Below are 24,275 nucleotides of genomic sequence, written 5' to 3'. Positions count from 1 at the left end.
GGGGAATGGGTGGGGTGGGATGAATTGGGAGTTGGGATTGACATATATACACTACTATGTATAAAATAGGTAACTAATGAGAACCTGCTGTATAGCACAGGGAACTACTCAGTGCTCTGTGGTGACCTAAATGGGAAGGAAATCTAAAAAAGAGGGGATATATGTATAACTGATTCACTTTGCTGTACAGCAGAAACTAACACAACATTGTAAAGCAACTGTACTCCAATAAAAATAAATTTTAAAAAAAACACTAATTAAAAGGAAGACCAGTCTGATTAAAAACAAACAAACAAAAACAAAATAACTAGGATAATGGTGAAAAAAAATTCCTGGAGAAAATATACTTTGTGGGTATTTAACATTTTACATGTCAGTTTTTGTTTTTAGACTCCAAAAATCTCTGAATTTATATTTGAAATTTTCATAAAGTGTCATCCCTATGTAGACAATTTCAAAGGTGTCATGAAAAAAAATTGTACAGAAAAGTTTTCATAAGATGGCATTTACTCTCAGAAACTACCTCGTCAGTGTCCCCAAACTGATTAGATTCAGGGCTGCTGACTCAACAAAGCTCGTAAGAGACTGTTTAATAAAAAGCATAATGGCAGTTTACTAATTTACACTGAGAAATGTAACAGGCGGACCAAGCAATTGCATCAGCCTAGCCACTTAGCATTTTCTGCCTGAAGTTTAGGTGGCATTTATCAAAAGGTTGCTTAGTGAGTATGGAATCAGGTGAGGAGGCCCCATGATTCAAGTGTATCTTATTTTGATGATCCTAATGAGGGCCATCTCCTGATGGGCAGCTAAATACAGAGACCTGGCAGTGCACTTTTTTCATTGGACTAACAATTAAAATGTGGTCTGTGGAGGGGCTGTTAGCTCAAAATTATTTATCCAATAATACTTTCACTGTGTTGCTATCTGCACTGCTGGCACATAAACAGTGGGTAAAACTGCTGGTGCCTTAGCACAAATCAAGGCAGTGGTACTGAGTAGTCATTGTATTCTTCACTGCCATGCATTCACTGAACAATGTACTTGATGAATCAGTAATTATATATTTTATTCACAGTACTCACTGTTTTTTCAGTATTTTGTGTGACTGAATGGAAGTATGCCTAAACTTTTTGGTTGTCTTGAAGAAAAGCATTTGTGCAATTGTGTAAGTTGTGGCCCAAACAGGCCACTCTTCTTGGAAAGCCATTTGTACTTGAACAACTGAGTGTTTGTTGCCAGGCATAAAATTTGAGCTTTTGAGGGAAAATTTTAATCTACCCCAGTCAGCTTGACAGCTTCCCGCTACCTTCTGATGAAATCAAAGTGATGATATTAATGAATTATTAATGAATTATTAATTATTGAATCAATAATGAATAGTTAAATGTATCCACAATTGGTGGATCCGTATAGCTCAATGGACCAATATTTCCCAAATGACCCATCTATGATATTATCATGAATGCATAAACAATCCATTCACATTACCAGATGTAACAGAACACAAAAAGTACATTGATAGGGTTGCAGATTCCACACTGCAACTAACCTTTGAGAAACCACCACTTGTCGAATTTTGGTGTAGTATTGAACAATATCCACAACTTCTTAAAAGACTCCTAAAATACTCCCTTTCTGACTATGTATCTGTGTGTATGAGTGGATTTTCTTCATGTACTTCAACCAAAAACACCATATTCCAACAGATTGAATATAGAAGCAGATAGGAGAATCTGGAAATCTTCTATTAAGTTGGATGAAAGAGATTTGCAAAAATGTGAAACTGCCATTTTCCTGGTTGGTTTTTGGAAAATATAAGTTTCATAAAATGTTATTTTTGTTAACATGTAATGGGTTTATTCCTTTATTAATGAATTAAAATTTTAAAATCTCAAATATAGCAATTAGCACTAGCTTGGACCCACATAAAGGAAATCTGGAGCTAGAGAAGAGAGTAAGACACTACTATCTCTGCCCTCAGGGATCCCAATTTTGAGAGAGACCAACAGTATGCTACTCCCCTCAGTACCCTGAAAATGTTTATTAGCTTGTTGAAGAAGTACTATTTGGGAACACAGAAGCAGGAGGGATTATCTTCCTGATGGAGTCAGGAAGGGTTCACAAAGGAGGACAAATTTCGTTACTTACATCCTTTAGTGAGGCCTTCAACTCAATTCTGTAATTGGTTATATCCCAGATATTAACTTATAAATTAGTAAGAGTCCAGAAGGTTTCCCTCTGGAAGTTATGTTATAAAAAGCAATGTTTTTCAAATTGGGTTGTAACCCATTAATGGGCAAGTCAGTGTGTATGGACAAGCTTTAAAAACAAAAAAGTATATATAATAGAACTTTCAACTTCATTGAATTCTCTCACATTTTATTTCTTTCCTTCTACTTGATTTGGTCCACTCTAGCTTTTTTGCCCAGCAGTTATTGCGATATAATCGACAAGTAATACTGTGTAAGCTTAAGACATACAATATGATGATTTGCTATATATTGTGAAATGACTACCACGTTAAGATTAGTGAACAGATCCTTCACCTCACACTTGTGTGTGTGTGTGATCTCTCTTAGCAAATTTCTAGTATAGTACATGCTCTAATATTTTAAGATGGAAGCTTAGATTGATCCAAGCTTAGATGATGATTTTTTCCCCAATATAAGCATTTAATGCTATACACTCTATTTTTATTCAGCTCAAAATATTTTCTAATTTCCCTTCTTGAGACATCCTCTTTGAGTCAGGGATTATTTAGAAGTGTATTATTTAATTGCCAAGTGATCGGAGATTTTCCTGTTATTCTCTAGTATTATTTTTTAGTGGTTACTCTAGGAATTTTATAATACGTATTCAACTTTTTACAGCCTATTTATATCAATATTTTATCACTTCAACTAGCATGTAGAAACCTTACCACGGTATAGGTCTCCTGACCCCCACCATTTATGCTATAGCTGTCTTATATATTACCTATACTTACATTGAAAACCCCATCAATTTTACACTTTTTGCATTCAGCCACCAAACATATTTTAAAGAACTCAAGAAGAGTGGCCTATTACATTTACCGAGAGATTTACTATTTTTGTTACTTTTCTTTCATTCCTGATGTTCCAAGTTTCCTTCTGGTATAATTTCCCTTTTGCCTGAAGCAATTTCTTTCAGCAGTTCTTTTAGATTAGTTCTGCTGGTTGCAAATTCTGTTTAGTTTTCCTCAGCTGAGAATGTCTTTATTTCATCTTCATTCCTGAAAGATGTTTTCGCTGGATACAGAATTATGAGTTTACAATTCTTTCAGCACTTGGGAAATGTCACTTCCTGTCATTAGAATGCTCGTTCACCTACATGTCATCTCTCTCTGGCTGCTTGCAAAATTTTTATTTTGTCTTTAGTAATTTGATTTTGATGTTGTCTGGGCCTGGATATCTTTGGATTTACCCTATTTGCTCAGCTGCTTGAATCTGTAGGTGTCACCAAACGTGGGAAATCTTCAGCCATTACTTCTTCAAACATTTTTTCAGCCCTTTCTCTTCTGTGGGATTCTCAATGCAAGAATGTTAGACCTTTTGTTCTTGTCCCGCAGGTGCCTTTTGTTCTTTTTTTTCCCTTTCTTTTTCCTTTTTTTTCTCTGTTGGTCAGATTAGATCATTTCTATTAATCTGTCTTCAAATTCACTGACTTTTTTTCTCTGTCATCTCCATTCTACTATTGAACCAATCCAGTGAGTTTTTTGTTTTGGTTATTATATTTCTCAGTTCTAGACATGGGCATTGGAAGGGCTGCAGCCTGTGAATTATTGTGAAGCGATGGGAGTTCCCCGAAACCCACTGGAAAGTTGAAACACCAGATGTGGATGGCTGTGGCTCACGACAGGAACTGAAGACACTGAGAGATGCTGAGAGATGCGTGCGTGTGTTTTGTGCGTTCCTCCGCATTTTTCCGCATTCACCTAGTGTTCTTCCAGGATGAAGTCACGCATAAACAAACGTGGACGTCTAGCACGGGCACCCCCGGGGGCCTGTAAAAGCACAGAGCGCTGGCCCCAGCCCCGGGTCTGGGATGGAGCCCGGAATTCGCACTTCTGACAAGTTCCCTGGAGCCGTGAAGCGTCGGCACCTGGTCTGGTCTGAGGACCGCCCTTTGGAAGCACCGCCTTGCGCTGAGCAGGAGCTTTCTGCAGCGTCTAGATCGTACAGGTCCTCTCCGCACCCGCGCCCGGCTGCGCGTCCGGACTAAACACATCACCGCTCTCACGGGCTGGCAGAGAAGCAGCCGCCACAGGACACAGCCCGGTGCGCCGGGCCTGCTTCCGGGTGCGCTCCGACTCTGGCTTTGCGTTCCGGCGACCGACCTCCGGTTGCGCGGCGGCGGGAGGACGACACCAGGGCGCACCCTCGCGCTGGTCCTGCTGGGCGCGCTTCCGGCCGCGCAGGCGCAGGAGGCCGCGTGCCAGACCGGGGGCGGGGACCGCAGGTAGGGAAGGCGGGCCGGGGGAGGGGAAGGCGGGCCGGGGGAGGGGAAGGCAGGTAGGGGCGGCGGGCGGGCGGGCGCGGGGATGGCTGGGCTGCGTCCTGCCCGGCGCCCGAGCTGGACGTGAGCTGACGGACACGCCGCCGGGACAGGCTTCAGCTCTTGCCTCGGTTGGTGCCGCGCTGCGACCGCCTCCAGGTCTGGAATCCTCTGCTGCCCCTTTTTCAAAAGCAGGGTTTAGCCATGTTCTTTGGTGGTCTTGTCTTCTCCACCCTTGCTTGACCTTTACTATAGAACCTTAAGGCTAAGCAGGCATCCGGAATATTTAAAATAATTAATGTACCTGTGCTTTGTTGGCAAAATGGGATTCTAACCAAAATTGTATGGGCGGGGGTGGGGGGCACTAATTCATTTCTTCTCTGGTTGTGTAAAATATTCTGTAGCTGGTAAAAACCAATTTTGTTCCATTGCTTTTCTTTCTTTTTAAATTAAGCTGTGAGTGTATAGCAGTGGGAACCACTTTTTGCCTGTTGCCAATTTTTTCTTATCATTGTCAGAAATCCTTTGTGTCTGAACAGTGCCTGAATTTCTCCTACCCACCTGGACCTTCAATCGTTATTTCTTAACTTGCAGAAGCTTTCAATGTCGTTTTGCTTATTTCTGGACGAGAACATTTCCTCAGCCATACAGCCTCTTCCCTAGTTCTGGGCAACCTACTCCAGAAATATGCCTTTAAAAGAAAAAAGAGGGGACTTCCCTGGTGGTCCAGTGGTAGAGAATCCGCCTTACAATGCAGGGGGCGTGGGTTCGATCCCTGGTCAGGGAACTAAGATCCCACCTGCTGCGGGGCAACTAAGCCCGCACGCCACAACTGGAGAGCCTTCGTGCCGCAAAGTGCAAAGCCCACGCCCTGGAGCCTGGGCACCACAACGAGAAAGACGCCCGTGGCCGCAACGAAAGATCCTGCATGCCGCAACTAAGACCCGATGCAGCCAAAAACAAATTAAGTAAATAATAAATCTTTAAAAAAAAGACCCTCAGGTGATGGAGTGGGTGAATGACTTCTTTAAGAAGTGGGTGGGACTTCCCTGGTGGCACAGTGGTTACAAATCTGCCTGCCAATGCAGGGGACACGGGTTCAAGCCCTGGTCCGGGAAGATCCCACATGTCGCGGAGTAACTAAGCCCACGTGCCACAACTACTGAGCCCCTGCTCCGCAACAATGGAAGCCACCGCAGTGAGAAACCCGTGCACTGCAACGTAGACTAGCCCCCGCTCGCCGCAACTAGAGAAAGCCCGCGCGCAGCAATGAAAACCCAACGCAGCCAAAAATAAATAAAGTAAATAAAATGATTGAAAAAAAAAAAGACCCCATGTAAACCTTCCACATGTATACAGGAAGTGTGTGCAAACCTGAATCACCAGCTGCGGTATAGTCAATCCAAAAGAGCGAAGTAGAGCGTCATGTATCTGCTTTGATAAGCCTCAAAAACATAATGCTGGGCTTTTAAAAAAGCAAGTCATAAGAGGACTGTGTGTCTTGCATCCCCGATACAGAGGGATTCTACACCATTTTATATGAGGGACTTGAGCATCCGCAGATGTTGGTATTCGCAGGGGGTCCTGGAACCAATCCCCTGCGGTTACTGAGGGATGAACAGTACAACAGTGCTTGTATTGATATAAAGTTTGAAAACATACATGTATTATGTGTTGTTATTTATGGGCACATACTCATGTGAGAATAAAAAGCATGCATGGAAATTATTAAACTTCAGCATGCACCCCCATGTCACGTGTGTTAACACAGATGTCTGGGCTCCACCTCAGAGTTTCTGATGTAGTAGGTGTGGGGCAAGGACTCAAGAACCTGCATTTCTCAGAAGTTCCAGGTGGCGCTGCGGCAGGTACAGGGACCACAGTTTGAGAACTACTGACATACCAACTTGAGGATGGGGACTACTTCTTGGGATGGAGCAGAATAGGACTGCGAGGGGTACCTGGCTTCAGCCATGTTTGTAAAATGTTATTTCTTTAAAAAAGGGGATGCAGTATTACTTGACAGAGCTGGATGGGTGCTCATGATCTTATGTTTTAACTTTCTTTATGCTTGAAACATTTCAGGAAAGAAAAAAGATCCTAGTCGGTGAGGAAAATGGACTGGAAAAGAGAAAGCAGTGGGAGAGTGCGTAGGAAAGCGTTGCAGAAGCCCGGGAAGGTGATGCTTAGACCAGGGCGGGGGAACGGAGGCGGGGGAACAGGGGCAGGGGGGTCGGGTGTGAGCAGATTTGGGAGCTTTGCGGGGACAAGTGACTGTCGGTGGCGACTGGTTGGTCTAGTGGTTATAGGGAGGGAGGAATCAAGTCACCTGGGTGTGTGCCCGTCACAGAGGGGAACCCTGTGGAGTGAGCATGCTGGCGACCGGAGAGACAGAATTCAGGTACGGATGTTGCAGACCTTGAGGGGCCAGCTGAGCGAAGTGTAGGAGAAAGAGCCAGGCCACAGAAGAGACTTGAAACAATCAGCGTGTACACAGCCGCCAGAGCCACGTGCGGGGACGAGACCGCGTGGAAGGCGTGGAGTGGAAGGGGGGCCCACGACACCCAGAGGGATGCCGTCACCTAAGGTGGGCTGGCTGGCTGCTCCCCGCCACCCATTCTTGTACGGCCTGTGAGCTGAGGATGCTTTTCACTTTTTTAAATGTTGGGGAAAAATCAAAAGGACGTGTGGCATGTGAAACGAATCTCAGCTTCCATGAGCACCGTTTTGTTGGGGCACAGTCACGCTCGCTCACTTGTGTAGCATGGCCTGGCCGCTGCTGACGACGAGATGAAATAACTCTGACAGTTACCTGGTCACCCGGCACCACTGCTCCTCACCCCGCACGTCACAGTGCCGTGGCCACTCGATTCCCGCTTCTGGCTCCTAAACCTGAACATTTACTGTCTGATCCTTTACAGAAAAAAAGTTCTCTGGTCCCTGACCTCAGGTCTAAGTTGACACACTCTTGGTCACTTTAAATGCTACAGAGGAGAGATGGCCGTGGTTTTGCCCATTTCTTTAAGGTCACCTTCTAAGAATCAGGCGTCGGTGGAAGAAGCTCAAGAGACCGTGAGGCCTGAGTGGTGAACATCGTCATCATGTCCACAGGAGTCCTGGAAGATGCCCGGAGGGAGAGGTGGAGAGAAAGATGTGGGCCCGGAATCTCGATGAGGAAGGTGAGCAGACAACCCCCTGCAGCACTGCTGGGCATTGCTGACCGGACTCAGGTGGTGGGTGAGCACGTGGCATCGTCTCGAGAAAGGAGCAGTTACCTGGGGCTGGAGCAGTCGAGTGGAGCCAGGGTCTCTCGAGCACCTCGTCATGACGGGGATGAGCAAAGTGGCGTGTTCTCGTCTCATTAGGAAGAGTGCACTGACCCGTAGAAGAGTCCATGCCTTCTAAAACTCCCTGCTCAGCAGACGAGTGTCACTCCTGACCCTTCACCTGCAGCCTTGTCACTGGAAGAATACAGTTGTCACTCACTGAGATTGTGAACACTGAAAACAGCAGATTTGAGGGGAAGAGTTGAGTTTGGGAAGCATTTTTATATTTTAATGTTGAGATTTTATATATACATAAAAATACATACCACGTCTTCTTTATCCATTCCTCTGTCGATGGACACTTAGGTTGCTTCCGTGTCTATTTATATGGTAAACAGAGCTGCAGTCAGCATTGGGGTGACTTTTCGAATTAGTGGTTTTTGTTTTTTTTCTGGATATATCGCAAGTGGGATTGCTGGATCATATGGTAGTTCTAATTTTAGTTTTTTGAGGGACCTTCACACTGTTCTCCATAGTGGCTGCACCAATTTACATTCCCACCAACAGTGCAGGCGGGTTCCCTTTTCTCCACACCCTCTCCAGCATTTATTATCTCTTGTCTTTTTGATGATGGCCATTCTGACAGGTGTGAGGTGATATCTCATTATGGTTGTAATTTGCATTTCTCTGATGATTAGCAATGCTGAGCATCTTTTCATATGTTGGCCGTTCATATTGTCTTTGGAAAAATGTCTATTCAGGTTTTCTGATCACTCAGCCATAAGAAAGAATGAAATTCTGCTATTTGTAACAACATGGATGGACCTAGAGAGTATTATGCTTAGTGAAATAAGTCAGAGAAAGACTAATACCGTATGATGTCACTTATATGTGGAATCTAAAAATAAAACCAACAAATGTATATAGCAAAACAGAAACAGATATAGAGAACAAACCAGTGGTTACCAGTGGGGAGAGGGAAGGGAGGGGGCGAGATAGAGGTATGGGATTAAGAGTTACAAACTCCTATGTATAGAATAGGTAAGCAACAAGGATAATTGTACGGCACAGGGAATACAGCCATTATTTTGTAATACAGTAAGTCCCCTGCATATGAACCTTCAAGTTGCGAGCTTTCAAAGGTCCGAACCTGCATTCCATCAACGTCAGTCGTGAGTGAAATGGCAGCTTGCCCTCCGTCTCCTATTGCTGACAATCCTTCAGCTCTGCCATCTCCCACCTTCTCTCCCTCCTCCAGTCAGTAACTCTTCTTGCCTGTTCACTCGATGCCAGCCCCTGTGTGCCAGCTGTTGTACTGTACTACTGTACTTTTCAGGGTACTGTACTGTAAGAATGTTTTCTGTATTTTTTGTGTCTGTTTTTTATGTATTATTTGTGTGAAAAGTATTATAAACCTATTACAGTACAGTGCTATAGCCGATTGTGTTAGTTTGGTACCTAGGCTAACTTTGTTGGACTTACGAACGCGCTCTTGGAACGGAACTCGTTTGTAGGTAGTGGACTTGCTGTAGCTTTAGATGGAATATAATCTAGAAAAATACTGAATCACTATGTTGTACACCTGAAACTAATACAATATTGTAAATCAACTTTAATTCAATTAAAAAATTAGGTTGAGATATAATTTACAGGCTATAGATTTGCTATTTTAAAGTGTACAGTTAGTGATTTTTAGTATATTCACAAGGTTGTGCAACCGTCACCACTAATTCCAGAACATTTTCATCCAAAAAGAAATCCTGTCACATCAACAGCCTCTCCCCATGTCCGCTTCCACCCAGGCCCTGGCAACCACTGATCTACTTGCTGTCTCTGGACTTCCCTGTTCTGGAGTTTTATATAAATGGAATCATATGCTATTTCCCTTAGTTAATTTTCCTGAGAATAATGTTTTCAATGCATGTTGCAGCACGTATTAGTGCTTTATTCCTTTTAATGGCTGAATACTGTGTCACTGTGTGGACACATCACGTTCTGTTTATCCAGGCATCATCTGATGGACATTTAGGTTGCTTTCACTATTTGGCTGTTATGAATAATGCTGCTGTGAACATTCATGTACAAGTGTTTGCATGAATGTATGTTTTCAGTTCTCCTGGGTAGATACCGAGCAGTAGATTTGGTGGTAACTCTGTGTTTAACCTTTGAGGACTTCCAGACTGTTTTCCGCAGTGGCTGCTCCATTTTACATTGTCACCAGCAATGTATGAGGGTTTCCTTCCACACTTGTTAACCGCCTGGCTTTTTGATTATAACCATCCTAGCGGCTGTGAGGTGGGATCTCGTCGTTTTGGTGTGCATTTCCCTGGTGACTGTTGAAGTTGAGCATATTTTCATGTGGCTGTTGGCCATCTGTATATCTTCTTTGGAGAAATGTCTGTTCAAGTCCTTTGCCCATTTTTAAATTGAGTTATCTGTCTTTTTATTGTGGAGGAGAAATATTATTTTTGAGTCGTCCACCAGACTCCAGGTAGAGGTGTCAGGAAAGCAGGTGTGGAGTTCTGGAGAGGCTGGGATTGGGCTTCACACCTGGAGCTCAGCGGATGGGCATGATCTCCCCACCCCGGGAACGAGGGCGGGGGCCAGGTGCCAGCCCGCACGTGGTTTCCTGGGAGCCGAGTGCAGAGCATTTTCAGGAGGAGGGAGGGAGTGGTCGGCCAGGGCAGGTGCTGCCGAGGGGCCAGGCCTGCACGTTGGCTGCTGAGCTTTGGCAGAGGGTCTGTGCCGTCACTGGTGTCCCGCATGCCCCAGTGCTGCGGTTAAGCTGGTGCACAGTGGTCCATCGCTTGTCGGGGTAGTGATGCTCCCTGCGGGTGGCAGCCAGTGTCCGCCCCAGGCACCCTGAGTGCCCCGCTCCCGATGTCCAGGTCCCTCCGCACCCTCCACCGAGGCATCCAGGTGGTGACGCCTGCCTCCGCCCCGGGCCTCGCACCTGCTGCCGGGCGGGAGCCCATTGGATGGCGAGCGCCCCTGCCTCGTGGTGGCTGCTCACCTGCGCGCCCGCCCGCCTCACCCCCCTCGTGTCGCCCTGCGTTCTCATCGGCGCTCGTTCTGGATTCCGGCTGGGGCCTCCCACCCTGGGGCGCCTTTCACACCTTTGCTTCTTAAAAACATCAGGGGGCTTTTGAGTACCTTGCAAGGAGCATCCCAACCCCTCAGAGTCCCAGCCGCACCCGGACCCCAGCTTCTCTCATGTCCACCTCCTGCCGCAGCCCCACTGGACTAACAGAGCCACAGTTTGCTTTCATCTTACTAACTGTTCAGTGCGTGTCTACTCAGCGCAGACAGCTGCAGGGGGGACAGAGACAAAGCCAGACCCAAGACTCCCCTCTGCTCGCAGCTGTGATAGGAAGCAACGATTCTGGGAGGAGCTGGCGTCGAGCGTTGGTACAAGGCTGCTCTCAAGCCCTCTTTTGTCCTCACAGTGACCCTGAGGCCCAGGGGGCTGTGTCACCCTCCGTCCTTCCTGAAATAAGACGGACCGTGCCTACTCCCTGTTTCACTGTCTGTTTTAGGAGCTCGCAGAAGCCAGCGCCATGGAGACGAGGCCCCAGGAGGGCAGGAAGGGGCCCCCGCCCAGGGACGTGCCCCCGGTGGTGGGACTGCTGCTCTCCATGGCCCTCATGAACGCCCTCCTCTACCTCTGCCTCGACCGGCTCTTCATCTCGCCCTGGCGCTCCACGGAGGACCCCACGCGCTGTCCCCACGGCCACTTCAGGATGGGGCCGATGAGCAACTGCTCCCCGTGGCTGTCCTGCGAGCAGCTGAGGACAGAAGTGAGGCAGATGAAGCGTGTCGGGGAAGGAGCCGTGAAGAGAGTGAGTCCCTGGCTCACCGCCCGGGGGAGTGGGTGGCCCGACGGGAGGAGGGCTGGCACCGTGTGCCGGAAGCCACGAGCCCAGCTGCCAGTGCCTCCAGCTGGGACATTATCCTAGTAAAGGGAGGCGAAGGAAGGAAGCGATGCACCAAGGAGTACTCTGCTTCGTTGTGGATAGTAATAGAAAGCTAGAAGTAATAACTACAGGGCAATGGTTAAGTTATGGTCCAACCACTTGTAGAATATTCTACAGCCAGTAAGTGTAGTTAGGAACGCTGTGCGGCAACATGCAAAAGCTCTCATTATGATAAGTAGAAAAGCAAAATAGAAAATTGTGCAATACGCTGTTTTCATCTGCAAGATTATATATGTAGAAAAATATAAAAATGATAGAAAGTGTGTTATGGTGAAGGAAGATTTGGGGCAGTTTTTTTCGTTCTTATTTTTCAAACTCTATGGTGGTATTATATTGATTAAAAAAATTTTATTTTAAAAAGAGAAAGCAAAGGGGCGAATTTAGTTCTCATGTAGAAGCTTCCAGAGCCCCGTCTCATGGGCTGCATTTCCGCAGTGGTTGCACTGAGACAGGGTGACTCCAGAAGCCAGTGAAGGGTGTTGAACAGGACAGACCCTCTGTGAGGACGCAGCGAGTGACGGCAGGGCTGCAGCTGGAGAGACAGCTGCGTCCCTGAATGGGGAAAGGATTCACCTTGAAGGAGGGAGTCAGAGGGGAGAAGGGAGGGGAATTAATGTGAGGTGAAAGCATGAAGCCAGGTGACTGGAAGGTAATGGGTTTCTTCAGATTCGCCCGCTCATTGTAGTGGGTGCTGGGGGCACAGCAGTGCACAGAACAAAGGCCCTTGAAGCCAGCTGGGGAGACAGACAGTCAAGAAGACAAGAAACAGGCGCGTAGGAAGCTGTATTAGTGACGCGCTCTGAGCCAGTGGGGCAAGGAAAGAGCCGTGGGCTTGTAATGGTGTGGGTATTTGGGGACAATGATCCAGCAAGAAAGATGGGGACCAGCAGACGCCCCTGGGTGGAACGTGCCTGCTTGTCCGGGGACCAGAGACAGGATGCGAGGAAGACGTCAGAGGTGAGGGTCCCCCGGGGCTGCTGGCCTCGGGCACCACTGCAGCGTGAGTGGAGGAGAGGACTGCCGGCCTGTGTGCAGAGCAGACCCAGCCGGGCTCGTGGGGAGCTTGGTGACAGGTGGTTACAGCTCGACACGAGTGTCAGCACCAGACACAGCGAGAAATCGGTGGGTTCTGGTTGTTTCTTAAAGGCGGGGGCAGTAGAACGTCCCAGTAGACTGGACGTGGGGTGTAAGGGAGGGGATGATGGAGGCGCCTGGCCGGGGCAGCAGGGAGGACAGGGTCTGCGTTACCTGCCCGGGGAGGTCCTGTGTGTGTGTGAGGTGGCCAGGCAGGGACACGGGCAGTTGGGTGTACAAGTCTGGCACTCGGGGGGCGGGGATGTAGATTAGGGGGCGGGTGTTGACAGCATTGGGCTAAGAAGTCACCAGGGAGGGGAGTAGTAGAGGACTCACAGCCAGTTAATTTCTGCCTCCTTCAGAGAGGGACCCTGAGGGCTGCCCACTTGTTTCCATGCTGTTGCGCTCGCTCAGAACATTTTTGGAATTGCTTTTTACCTTGAAGGATGTTTTTGAGTAGCTTCGATGGTGGCAGATTATTGTTTGAGGACAGATTTGATTTTACGGAACCTCGCAGATGAAACCCAGCCCACTAGATTTCAGCAATGTGGAATGTGGTTTGTTTGTTAAGGTGAAGGGCTGTTACACTGAGATTTTGTTTCTTTGGCTGAAACTTGCCTTTGGGGCACAGGTGTTCTGAGCGCAGGATGTCAGCTCCACTGGGAGCCCCATCTGTCCTGCCCCGTTGGGACCCCGGGGCCTGTGCATGGTCCGGCCCAGGGCAGTCCCCTGACCCTCCGAGTAGGCACCTACTCCAACAATCCTGCTGCGGCCACCCTGCCCACGTGGGCATCCCTCCTCTCTGGCACCCGTTCTGGGGGCATAGTTTCTCAATAGGAATTTCTGTGACCAAAGTTCCTGATGTCCCTGTCTGACCTCCACCCCCGCCCTTCCTGGCGCCCTGGCTTCAGTAATTCCTCGGGGCCTCGGTGGGCTGATCCCACCACCTTCTCCCTCTCTGACCCTCCCGCCTGTCTGCATCCCGACTCACCCAGCAGCAGATTCTGTGGCTGTGTCCTCGTCACTCTGGCGCACACACTGGCGACATCTCCCTGCATCTCTGTCTCCATCCTGCCTGGCGGGAAAGCCCCACACCCGGTTGACGCCAGCTGTGTATCTGCACTTGGGCAGCTGCCCTGGAGGCAGAGAGGAACGCCACAGCCCTGCCATTCCTGCACGACCACAAACCTCAGCACAGCCCAGGGGTCAGGCTCTTTTCCCTTAGTAACTTCTCCCTCCCATTCTCTGAGACAGACGTTTCCTTAACAACCCCCTCGTTGTTTCCTTAGATGTTTCCTTAGCTGGTGATCTTGCTACTAAGATGTTATGAAAACAGAAGCCACCCAGAGGGCCCGTCCTCATCTGCCCACCTGACCTACAAACTTCCCAGCTCCGGGGTCGTCCCTGACTGCTCACAAGTTCCCTTTAAATGATTCCCCCTCCCCTACGTCATCGCTCTTCCCCTCTCTGAGGATGGTCCCTACTGGCTACGCACAAACGCTCGCGCTTTCAAAGAAAAAACCCTCTTCCCGTGATTCCCTGTTTCTTCCCCTCTGCTTCCTCCTCGCCCATCCACCCTTCCGTCGTCCTCCCGAGAGGCTCCCAAACACCGCCCTCCCGGGAGACGGCTCTCTCCCAGCTTCCCGCTGACCCCCGGCCAGATGCTGCTCTGCCCGCCTCTCACTTGACCTTTCCCGCAGCCCTTGGCTCCTCGTCTCTCCCTGCAGCCCGGGCTGCACGACTTTCTGGTTTTCCTCCCCTGGGCAGCCCTTCCTAATTACTCCCCTTGGCTGCTCCTGTTCGCTCTTCTTGCCTCTAAAGCAGCGGTTCTTAGCCCAGAGGCGAGGCTACTCCTCAGGGGACGTTTAGCAATGAGTAGAGACCCCCGTGTGGCCGTCACAGCTGGGCGTGGGGAGGTGACACGGGCGTCCAGTGGGCAGAGACCAGGGGCGCTGCTGACCACCCTGCCGGGCGGGGACGGCCCCATCCCCAGCAGGTGGCTGCGCGGCCCGAGGTGGCCCTGGTGCTGAGGCTGAGAAACCTTATTCCTCCCGGTGGCTACCGGGGTCCCCTTCCTTTGTCTTCTTGGGATGCACTCTTAGGTGATTTAATCTATCCATTGCTCTAAATGCATTTTATGGGCTGGCGACCCCCAGCTTGATACCTGCAGCCCGTCCCTCTCCCCTGAGCCGCAGGTCTGTGTATCCACCTGTACCTGACCTGTCTACTTGGGGGTCCCTTGAGCGTCTAAGTGTGACCAGGGTGGAACTCTTGGTAATTTCCCCTCTGAAGCCCCTTCTTCCCCAGCCCTCCTGTCTCAGTAAATGCCAGCACTCCCCCCAGTGGCGCCGGCCAGACCAGGGAGTCAGCTTGCGTCCTCTCACCCCTCCCCCGACTAGGCCAAGAGCAAGTTCCATCAGGTATGTTTTCAAAACATTTCCCACCTTGTTGGGTAACCCCTCTGTCCCTGGCCTTGGAACCAGCCTCCCTGCCCACATGTGCCCTTCCCCGAGCCCCAGGCAGGCATCTTGCAGACACACTTCAGAGCACACATGTCCCTTCCTTAAAACCCCCAGCGTCCTTAGGAAAAACCGCAAACCTGGGCCCTGCCTTCCTCCTAAACTCACCCAGGCCGGTCCGGGTCCTCACCCCACCCTGCAGTCACCCTGCCCTTTCTTTTGTTCCTTGATCAGACAAGCCCTTTCTCACCTCGGGGCCTTTCCCAGCCTGAAATCTCTTCCTCCCCATCTGCCTGACTCCTCATTTCCAGGTCTCAGCTCAGATGTCACTTCTCTGAGAGGCTTTCCCTGACATCCCTCTCTAAACCCACCTCACCCCCTGCCGTGGACCCTCCCATCTGGCATCTGGTTTGTTGTCTCTTATAAATGCAAGCTTCCTGAGGGCACAGACACCAGTTACCTGTGTGTCCTCAGCACCTAGCCCGTGGCTGGTTCATAGAGCAAATTTTAGGGGCCTGAACACAAAGGCTTATTGGCTGAATCCACATAAAATAAAATATTGGCTTAGCTTTGACAGTTTCCTCACTATACAAGCACACCACCACCCGCCCTTTCCCCAGACTGTGTTTCTGGTTTGTGTTTGGAATTGCTGGGGCCACAGATCCTCTCCTGCAGCTGGTGTGGGGGCAAGGCCGACTGACCCCCTGCTTTTCCTTTTCTGTTCTCTGATTATGAAAGCTGTGCATCCAGCTCAGATGTGCAGAAGGAGCTGGAGCACAGGGTGAAGGCCCTTCACCTGCCCCTCCTCACGGTCCCATCTTACTCCTGGGGATGACAGTGAGGTTCAGCCCTTTTGGATTTTTAAACCCAAGATGACACTGAACGGACAGGTACGTTTTCTGCCAGCCGCTCAAGGACAGCAGCGGCCACGTCTCGGGGCAGCCCGTTTTCTGAGCCACAGACTTGGGCAGCAGTGCGCGTGAGGAGGAGGAGCTGCAGTAGAACCGACGCTTGCGGGGGCGGACACTCCACCGTGCTTTGCGGACACCGGGCACCATCCCGGCCACGCGCGTCCACCTGGGGGAGCGGAGGCGGTGTGGCCCCGTGCAGCGTCTGTGTGCTCAGCCGCACAACTCTCCAGCAGAGTTTTCTCAGTTACGTGGTTTCTCCTTTAAAATTAAGGTATGGTGCGTTAAAAAGCCATAACATTTGGGTTGGCTCCCATCAGAAGAATGGATTCAGCTCTTACTCTGCCACCCTCTGGTTTTGTGTAACCCTTAGAAGGGTCGTGTGTGATCTGTTTTCAATGTGGAAGGCTGGCTGGAGCGCAGATGTTGCCTGAAACAGCAGTGCCCACCCCTCGGTCTCCCCTGCAGGGTCCACCTCCTCATCCCTCTTAACCTTGGACTTTTCTTCTCCTCTGTGCTCACTGCCAGGGTGGCCTCGTCCAGTCCCTTATCTTTATCCCCTGAACGAGCTCTGGACCTTTCTATCCCCTGCCTACCCCGCATCTTGGATGTTGAGTGTCTTCTCAGCCTGAGTGTGTCACAGACCGTCCCCTCAGCCTGCTCCTCCTTCACTGTCCCCATCACCCTGAGGACAACCCCACCTGTCCAGCTGCGTACACCACAACCCGGGAGGCATCCTTTGTTTTTGTTTTTTAATTTAATTTTTATTTTACATTTGAGTCGAGTTGATATACAGTGCTGTGTTAGCTTCCGGTGTACAGCACAGTGAGTCAGTTATACATATACATGTATCCACTCTTTTTCAGATTCTTTTCCCACATAGGTCATTACGGAGTATTGAGTAGAGTTCCCTGTGCGACACAGCAGGTCCTTGTTGATTATCTATCTTGTATATAGTAGTGTGTATATGTTAATCCCAAACTCCTAATTTATCCCTCCCCGCCCAGGGAGGCACCCTTGTCATCCCCCTTTCTCCACAGCCACGTTCGGTCCCTCAGCAAGTTGCAGTGTCTCCACACGCAGGAGAGACCTGGAATTTGGCCGCTCCTCGGCTTCTCTCCGGCCCCCTCCCCGCCCAGGTCTCTGTGCCTGGTACCTGGTTATCTCGGCAGCCTCCAGAGTGGGCTCTCTGCCTCCACACTTGCCCCTTCAGATGCTCTCGCACGGCAGCCAGCTCCTCCGTGTAGGGCGCCCTGTCTCACGCTAGTCCTTGCAGCGACTGAAGGCCTCTCCCAGCCTCTGCTCCCCTCCCCCTGCTCAGACACCGCAGCCCGTGGACATATCCCACCCCAGGGCCTTTACCCTGCTGTCCTCCCCGCCTGGGACATGGTCCACCTCCTTCAGGTTCCTGTTCGAGCCTCACCCCAGTGAGAGCTTCCCCAAGCTAGTAAAGCTGTAAACCCTTCCCTGCTTAATTTTTCTCCAAAGCATATTTTACCTTCTAATATACTTTACACACTTCCTATTTATTTTCTCTCTTGTCCGCCTCCTGCACTAGAATGTAAATTTCATATGGGCAGGGATTTATTTCAGTTTTTTTAATTGATGTAAGTACTTGTTAAATGAATGAAGACAGATTTGACGTTGTACTACAAAAGACCACATAAGCGAATTATCTTCTAAAATTTGTCCTTACATTTGTAATAAAGGATCACATGAATAATATATAAAGAACTAGATATTAATAAGCGCAACGCAAACAACCCTAGAGAAAATAGTATGAAGGACAATGAACAGACTTTCCACGGAAGAAACACCGAAATGCCCAGAGGGTGAGAAGTGCTCTGTCTCATGAGTAATCAGGGGAATACAGATTGGAACCGGAAAATGTTTTCATCCATTAGATTGGCACAGATTACCAAGATTGGCAACACCTAGTGTGGTTAAGGCTCTAGAACACAGGATGTATACACGATTGGTGAAAGTACATGTTGGTACTTTGAAGGGTCCTGATAGTACCTCGTCTTCATTCAGTGATCCATCTACTTCCCTAGCTTATAAAAACACTTGCAGATGTGCACAGAGATGTAAATATAAGGCTATTCATTGTAGAATTGTTGTTGCTAAGAAATAAATGGGAAATAGTTTAAATGTCCATCAAGTCTTTAAAAATAGATCACATTAGATCATATTAAATGTTTATGTAAAATGATAGAGCTGTGTAGAAAAAAGAACCTAATCCATTCTGACAGCATCTGTTCCAAATTTTATGAATTTTTATTATATCATACTTTAGTTTTAAAAAAAGAAATGATCATCTGTAAAACTGAAAATATACCAGTATAAGTAGTACACCCATACTATGAAATATTATGCAGCTTTATAAAGAATGACTTAGATCTATATATACATTAGGGAAAGATTTCTGAGGCATCTGTTAAATGAAAAAAACCAGTTGCAATATATTTGTTATATTCCCACTTTACATAATAAACTCAAATGCTATTTTGTAAATGGATATTAATACATGTAAACGCATAGAGAAACTTCTGGGAGGTTACCAGCCAAATAGTTAACTAGTTTCCTTTGGGTTGGGAGTAAATGCAGAGGAAGGAGTTCTACTCCTTCTGTATTTGAACTTTTACCAAGAAAAGTATTCATGATTATTTTTATAATTTAAAAAAAAGGTAAAGTTGGTTTCTGAGAAATGATTCTTAACCTTTAACTTGCAAATATTTAATATTGGAGGCTTCAGATATTTGGGAGAGATCCCAAAGACTAATACTACTTAATAATAAGTAGTATTTAATCTTTCATTTATCTGAGGCACAAAAATGAATTTGTCATAAGCGAGGGTTCAGGAGGAAGTCATGAGGCCTGTAGCCGAACCTCTCCCGCGTTTCTTGTTGAATAAATGCGTAAACCGTGGCAGCTTCTCTAAAGTGATTACTGTTTTGTATGAAAAATGGGCCTGGACACCAAAGCTGTCTGCTAGTGCTGGTGCCGACCATGAGCAGGAGGGGAGCCCAAGGGAGTGATGGGTCTCAACAGAAACAGGATTTTTATATTGGAGTCAGAGATCAAATACAGTGCTGGTGCAGATCTATGGAGAGAATAAAATGTGTTCTGTATAAAAATAAATAAAATATATATTCATGAAACTTATAGACTGTAGCAGCCAGAGAAATGTGGCTTCTTAATAGAAATTATCCATAGTGAAATTTCTCAAATTCGGGTTTCTGAGAAGGTCTTGAAAGATTTCTCTTTTGAATAAACGGTCAACAGCAGTAAGAGGGTTTTTCCATTAAGGAACCTCCCTTCTCAGGCCCAAAATAAATCTTCACAGTCCTCTAGCCCACCTCCATTTGATATAATAGTTTTTAGTTCTTTTAAAAAAATGTTTTAAAATATAAAAGTAATATATATTCACTCTGGAAAAGTTATACCAAAAGGTATGAAGGAAAAAAAAAGCAAATAAAGAGAACAGCAAAATCCTTCGATTTCTATGTAGTTTGCCTTGTTTTATGCAGTTAGAACAATGGTATAAAAACACTTTGTATCCTTTTCATTTGTAACGTTACTTTTATCTGTGAAAACCCTATCAGCGGCTGCATTTTGCTGAGCCCTGTAACCTTCCTTGAGTGGTCCTGCATAACTGGACTGCTCCCCGATTTTTGATGGATGGATAGCTTCCAGTTATGCTTTTATAAATAATGCCAGATTTTTATTCCTAGAGCTTTTTAGGTATTTCAGATTGTTGCCTTAGATAGATTGTAGATTTTAATGTTAAAGGCTCTTGATAAGTATGCCCCAAGTTGCTTTCGTAAGCTTTATTTTAACAATGAAGAAGAGGAAGCCAGAGGGACACAGCCCATGGGACCAGGAGCCACGTGGTGCAGTGGAGACCTGACCTGGATCCTGTTTTCTCTTCTGCAACCTTCTGCCTTCCCTTAGGGGACTCGAGCAGAAGATCAGTGGTTCTTATTTCTTTTTTTTAAAATACCACTTTATTTATCTGTTTATTTATCTATTTATCTATGTATGTATGTATGTATCTATCTAAGCCGCACAGCTCACGGGGTCTTAGTTCCCTGACCAGGGATTGAACCCGAGCCCATGACAGTAGAAGTGCAGAGTCCTAACCACTGGACTGCCAGGGAATTCCCCAGTGGTTCTTCTTTGCCAGCTGATGGAAATGGGAATCCAAGGCCGTGCGGTACAGCTGCTCCTCTGCCAGCTGTGTGCCAGGACAGCAGGTCCAGTGTGTGCCACTTCAGCTCCTGCTGTTACAGCTGAAGTCACAGAAAACCACGGACCGTGTGAAAATGTGTTCCTTACGTAGGGTCGTTCCTGTTTGTGGTTTGCTCTGACACCTTTTAAAGCGAATGGTGGCGTTGTGTGTGATGGGCTGGCTGGGCTCGGTCCCTGTGTGGGGTTTTCCAGCTCTCCACTCACCACTTTTCCAGCCTTCTCCCGCCCCGCCCCCGCTTCGTGCTGCCCTGCTTTGGTCTGTCTGCTACTTCCTGCCTTTGTTCGTGCCGTCCCCTCTCCTGGGCGTGCCCCCCATTCTCCACAGCTGGCCTGCGAGCCCCATCATCCCACAGACCAGCTTCCAGGACATTCCCGCGGGCTCTTCCGACAGCCCTCGGCACCCCGACCAGCTGTCCGGCCTCCTCCGCGCTAGGCCTTCGCCCTGACAGGGCATTTGCCTCGCCCGGCGTCTGGTCCGGCTTACGAGCAAGTCTTTGGAACAGTCTGTGCGTCGCTAATGTCTGTGTCCTCTGCACCACGTCTGACCCTGAGAGGCATTTGCCGTGTGGCTTCCCGGCTCACCAGCTGGCAAGGGTTCCGGGCTGACGTTCCCTGTGGCTTTGTTCCAGGTGTTTCTGTCCGAGTGGAAGGAACGCAAGGTGGCTCTGTCGCGGCTCACCAGGCTGGAGGTAAGAGACGACTTCCTGCACGGACTGCGGATGCTGAGGTCGTTGCAGAGTGAGCACGTGGTCACGCTGCTGGGCTACTGTGAGGATGACAACAGCATCCTCACCGAGTACCACCCCTTAGGCTCCCTGAGCGGCCTGGAGGCGACGCTGAACCTCTCCAAGTACCGGAGCACGAACACATGGCAGCACAGGCTGCAGCTGGCCCTGGGCTACGTGGCCATCATCGACTTCCTGCACCGCAGCCCCCTGGGCACGCTGGTCATGTGCGACTCCAGCGACCTGCCCAAGACGCTGTCCCAGTACCTGCTGACCACCAACTTCAGCATCGTGCTCAACGACCTGGACGCCCTGCCCCTGGTGAACCGCAGCACCGGGGCCCTGGTGAAGTGCGGCCACCGGGAGCTTCGCGGGGACTTCGTGGCCCCAGAGCAGCTGTGGCCCTACGGAGAGGACGTGCCTTTTCACGACGACCTCATGCCCGCGTATGACGAGAAGATCGACATCTGGAAGATTCCAGACGTCTCCAGTTTCCTTCTGGGGCACGTAGAAGGGAGCGACATGGTCCGATTCCACTTGTTTGATATTCACAAGGCGTGTAAGAGCCAGACGCCTGCGGAGAGACCCACCGCTCAGGACGTCCTGGACACTTACCAGAAGGTTTTGAATCTACTCAGAGACACCGCGACGTCTCAGACAAGAGAGATGCTGTAAAGACCAGTGCAGTCGGTGAGGTGCGGGAGTCAAGGATCGGATGGAAGAGTTACAGTGGTTCCGCTCTGACGGGGAGGTTTCTGCTGTTGCCCCGTGGTTCTTCCTCTCCATCCGCGTGCACAAGTGAGCGGCGCCCTATCCTGGCCGCCTGGCAGGAGTTACTAAGCCGGAGCAAACCGGGCTTGATGGGAGCCTGGCTTCAGGCGAAGGTGCAGAGAAGCAGCGAGTCTGGCCGGTATCTGGAGGAAGTAACCAAAATGGAGCTACAAAGAGGCTTCCCTAACACCTAAATGTGTAAGCTTGTAAGAAATGTGTGTAGAGAGGTTTTTAAATTGCAGTGTATGGAAGAAACAAGCTGTAGTACTGGCTTTTTTAGGTGAGTATTTGCGGTGTATTTCACTGGCACTGATGAAGCATCTCTACCATTTCAAATGATTGCTCTGTGAAACTCCTGTGCCATTCCCTTCCCAGCGAGCTTGCATGCTCTTTGAAATTTTGAATGGATAAGGAACATTTAAAATATCAAGTATGATGGAGATTATATCTGTGTTACTGCCTTGGATGGTGCTTGTGAAATTTCTATTTACCTTCCAGCTGGATTTTCTGTGTCCAAAATTAATTATTGTGCACATTTTATATCAACAGTATCTGTCACTCATTACCAGAAGACGTCAAGCCCTTGCACTTGCCTCGCATGATTGAATCCTTCAAATAGCTCTTTCCTTGGTCACTGTCATCCTCGCTTGCAGGGGATGATGGATTTGGTGCATAGCCATCATCACCAGTAAGGCGGTTAAAGCTGCCCTGAGGGGCAAAGATGCCGTGCAGCCGACTGCCTGCCCCTGGCTTGCACAGGCCTCACAGTCACGGGAGTCACAGGGAGCTGGGCCCCGACCCACAGGCTCTGACTCAGTCTGTCTGGGTGGAGTCCGAGACTTCGCATTTCTCACTGGCTTCCAGGTGATGCTGGTGCTGCCAGTCTGGGGACCACATTTCGAGAACCACTGTCCTTAACTGTCAGGGAGGGCAGCCCAGGCAGTAGGATAGGGAGTATTGTCAGTATTATCCCTGTTCTACTGCCTGTGGTTGATCGGGCCCTGTGGGTCCTATGGTTGGTCAGAGAATACGCTTGCCCAGAGTATATTAACTGCTGCTTTTTGTTACAAAAATGCTGCCAGAACCCACTAGGACGGCTGCAATCAGAAGGATGGACAATTACAAGTGTTGGTGAGGATGTAGAGAACTGGAGCCATCGTACACTGCTGGTGGGAATGCCAAGTGTTCCAGCTGCCTTGGGAAACAGCCTGGCAGTTCCTCAAAAAGTTAAAAATAGAGTTACCATGACCCAGCCGTTCCACTCCCCAGTATTCACCTGAGATAATTGAAAACATGGCCATAAAAGAACTTGTACATGAATGTTCATAGCAGCATTATTCATGATAGACGAAAGATGAAAATAACCCAGATGTCCATCCACTGGTGAATAGATAAAGAAAACAAAGAAAATGTGGTCCATCCATTCAATGAGGTGTCGTTCAGCCATAAAAAGGAAGGAAGTACTGATACATGCTCCGACATGGATGAATATGCTAAGTGAAAGAAGCTGTCACAAAAGACCACATTTGTATGATTCCATTTATATGAAATGTCCAGAATCGACAAACCCATAGACACAGAAAGTAAATTAGTAGTTTCTAGAGGCTGGCAGGGGCTTGGGGCTGAAGAATGGGGAGTGCTTGCTAATGGGTACAGGGTTTCTTTGGGAGTGATGAAAATGTCCAGAAATTATGCAGTGGTGATGGTTGCACAACTCTGAATATACTAAGTAACACTGAATTGTACAAAAAGGGAAAAGTCTATGGTATGTGAATTATATCTCAATAAAGCTGGAAACCCCCCCACCTCTGCCACAAGACCATGTACCTCTTATGACCCGTTTCACTTGGCATAGTAGTTACTGTGTGGAGTTGCTGAGTTGAAATTACCCTATTCGTGTTGTAACTCCGGTTTGAGGGTTTTCTTGGTTTTGGGACTTTGCATTGGGAGCAGAACTTTGTTTCACATGAATTTGTTTTTAACTATTGATGATAGAGCTCAAATGGACAGTATGGTGTAGGCGAGGGGACATGGTCAGGATCAGAGGACCTGAGGTACAGTCCCAGCTCTGCCTCTGCCTCCTGTGTGGCCTCAGACAAACCCATTTCTGAATGAGAGAGCTGGTGAGAGGCATTTCCAACTTCTGCTCTGCCTCTGAGTTCTCCCTGATGCTTTATCATGCCAGTGCCAGACACCAAACTGGACCTGGCCCTTCACGTTCAATCTTCAGTACCAACAGAGCTGCAAAATCATAAGAGGAACTTACATTCTCACTAAAACCTAGGTGAGTTCATTGCCCACGTATTCAGCAAAAGTATAATCAGGAGAC

At 48.3% G+C, this 24,275-nt stretch overlaps 1 protein-coding gene across 8 annotated transcripts; it reads left to right on the top strand.

The window, feature by feature from the left end:
• The first annotated feature begins 4,441 nt into the window (after positions 1-4,441).
• Positions 4,442-23,697, top strand: POMK (protein O-mannose kinase). Of its 8 annotated transcripts, XM_061177437.1 has the most exons (7): positions 4,442-4,482; positions 6,604-6,697; positions 6,869-7,105; positions 7,545-7,697; positions 11,321-11,623; positions 21,080-21,139; positions 21,261-23,697. In XM_061177437.1, exons 4-7 carry the CDS (start codon positions 7,670-7,672, stop codon positions 21,848-21,850), a joined length of 981 nt encoding a protein of 326 aa, XP_061033420.1. In that variant the 5' UTR covers positions 4,442-4,482; positions 6,604-6,697; positions 6,869-7,105; positions 7,545-7,669; the 3' UTR covers positions 21,851-23,697. The 8 variants fall into 8 exon arrangements, with proteins under 8 accessions (XP_061033420.1, XP_061033416.1, XP_061033414.1 ...); XM_061177433.1 differs by having other exon boundaries at positions 6,869-6,919; positions 21,080-23,697; XM_061177431.1 differs by having other exon boundaries at positions 21,080-23,697.
• Positions 23,698-24,275: the final 578 nt, after the last annotated feature.

This window comes from Eubalaena glacialis, chromosome 20, assembly GCF_028564815.1.
Source record: "Eubalaena glacialis isolate mEubGla1 chromosome 20, mEubGla1.1.hap2.+ XY, whole genome shotgun sequence".
In the NCBI taxonomy this organism is placed as follows: domain Eukaryota; kingdom Metazoa; phylum Chordata; class Mammalia; order Artiodactyla; family Balaenidae; genus Eubalaena; species Eubalaena glacialis.
The sequence above is the reverse complement of the archived record's forward strand: the minus strand, read 5'-3'. Positions and strand labels throughout refer to the sequence as shown.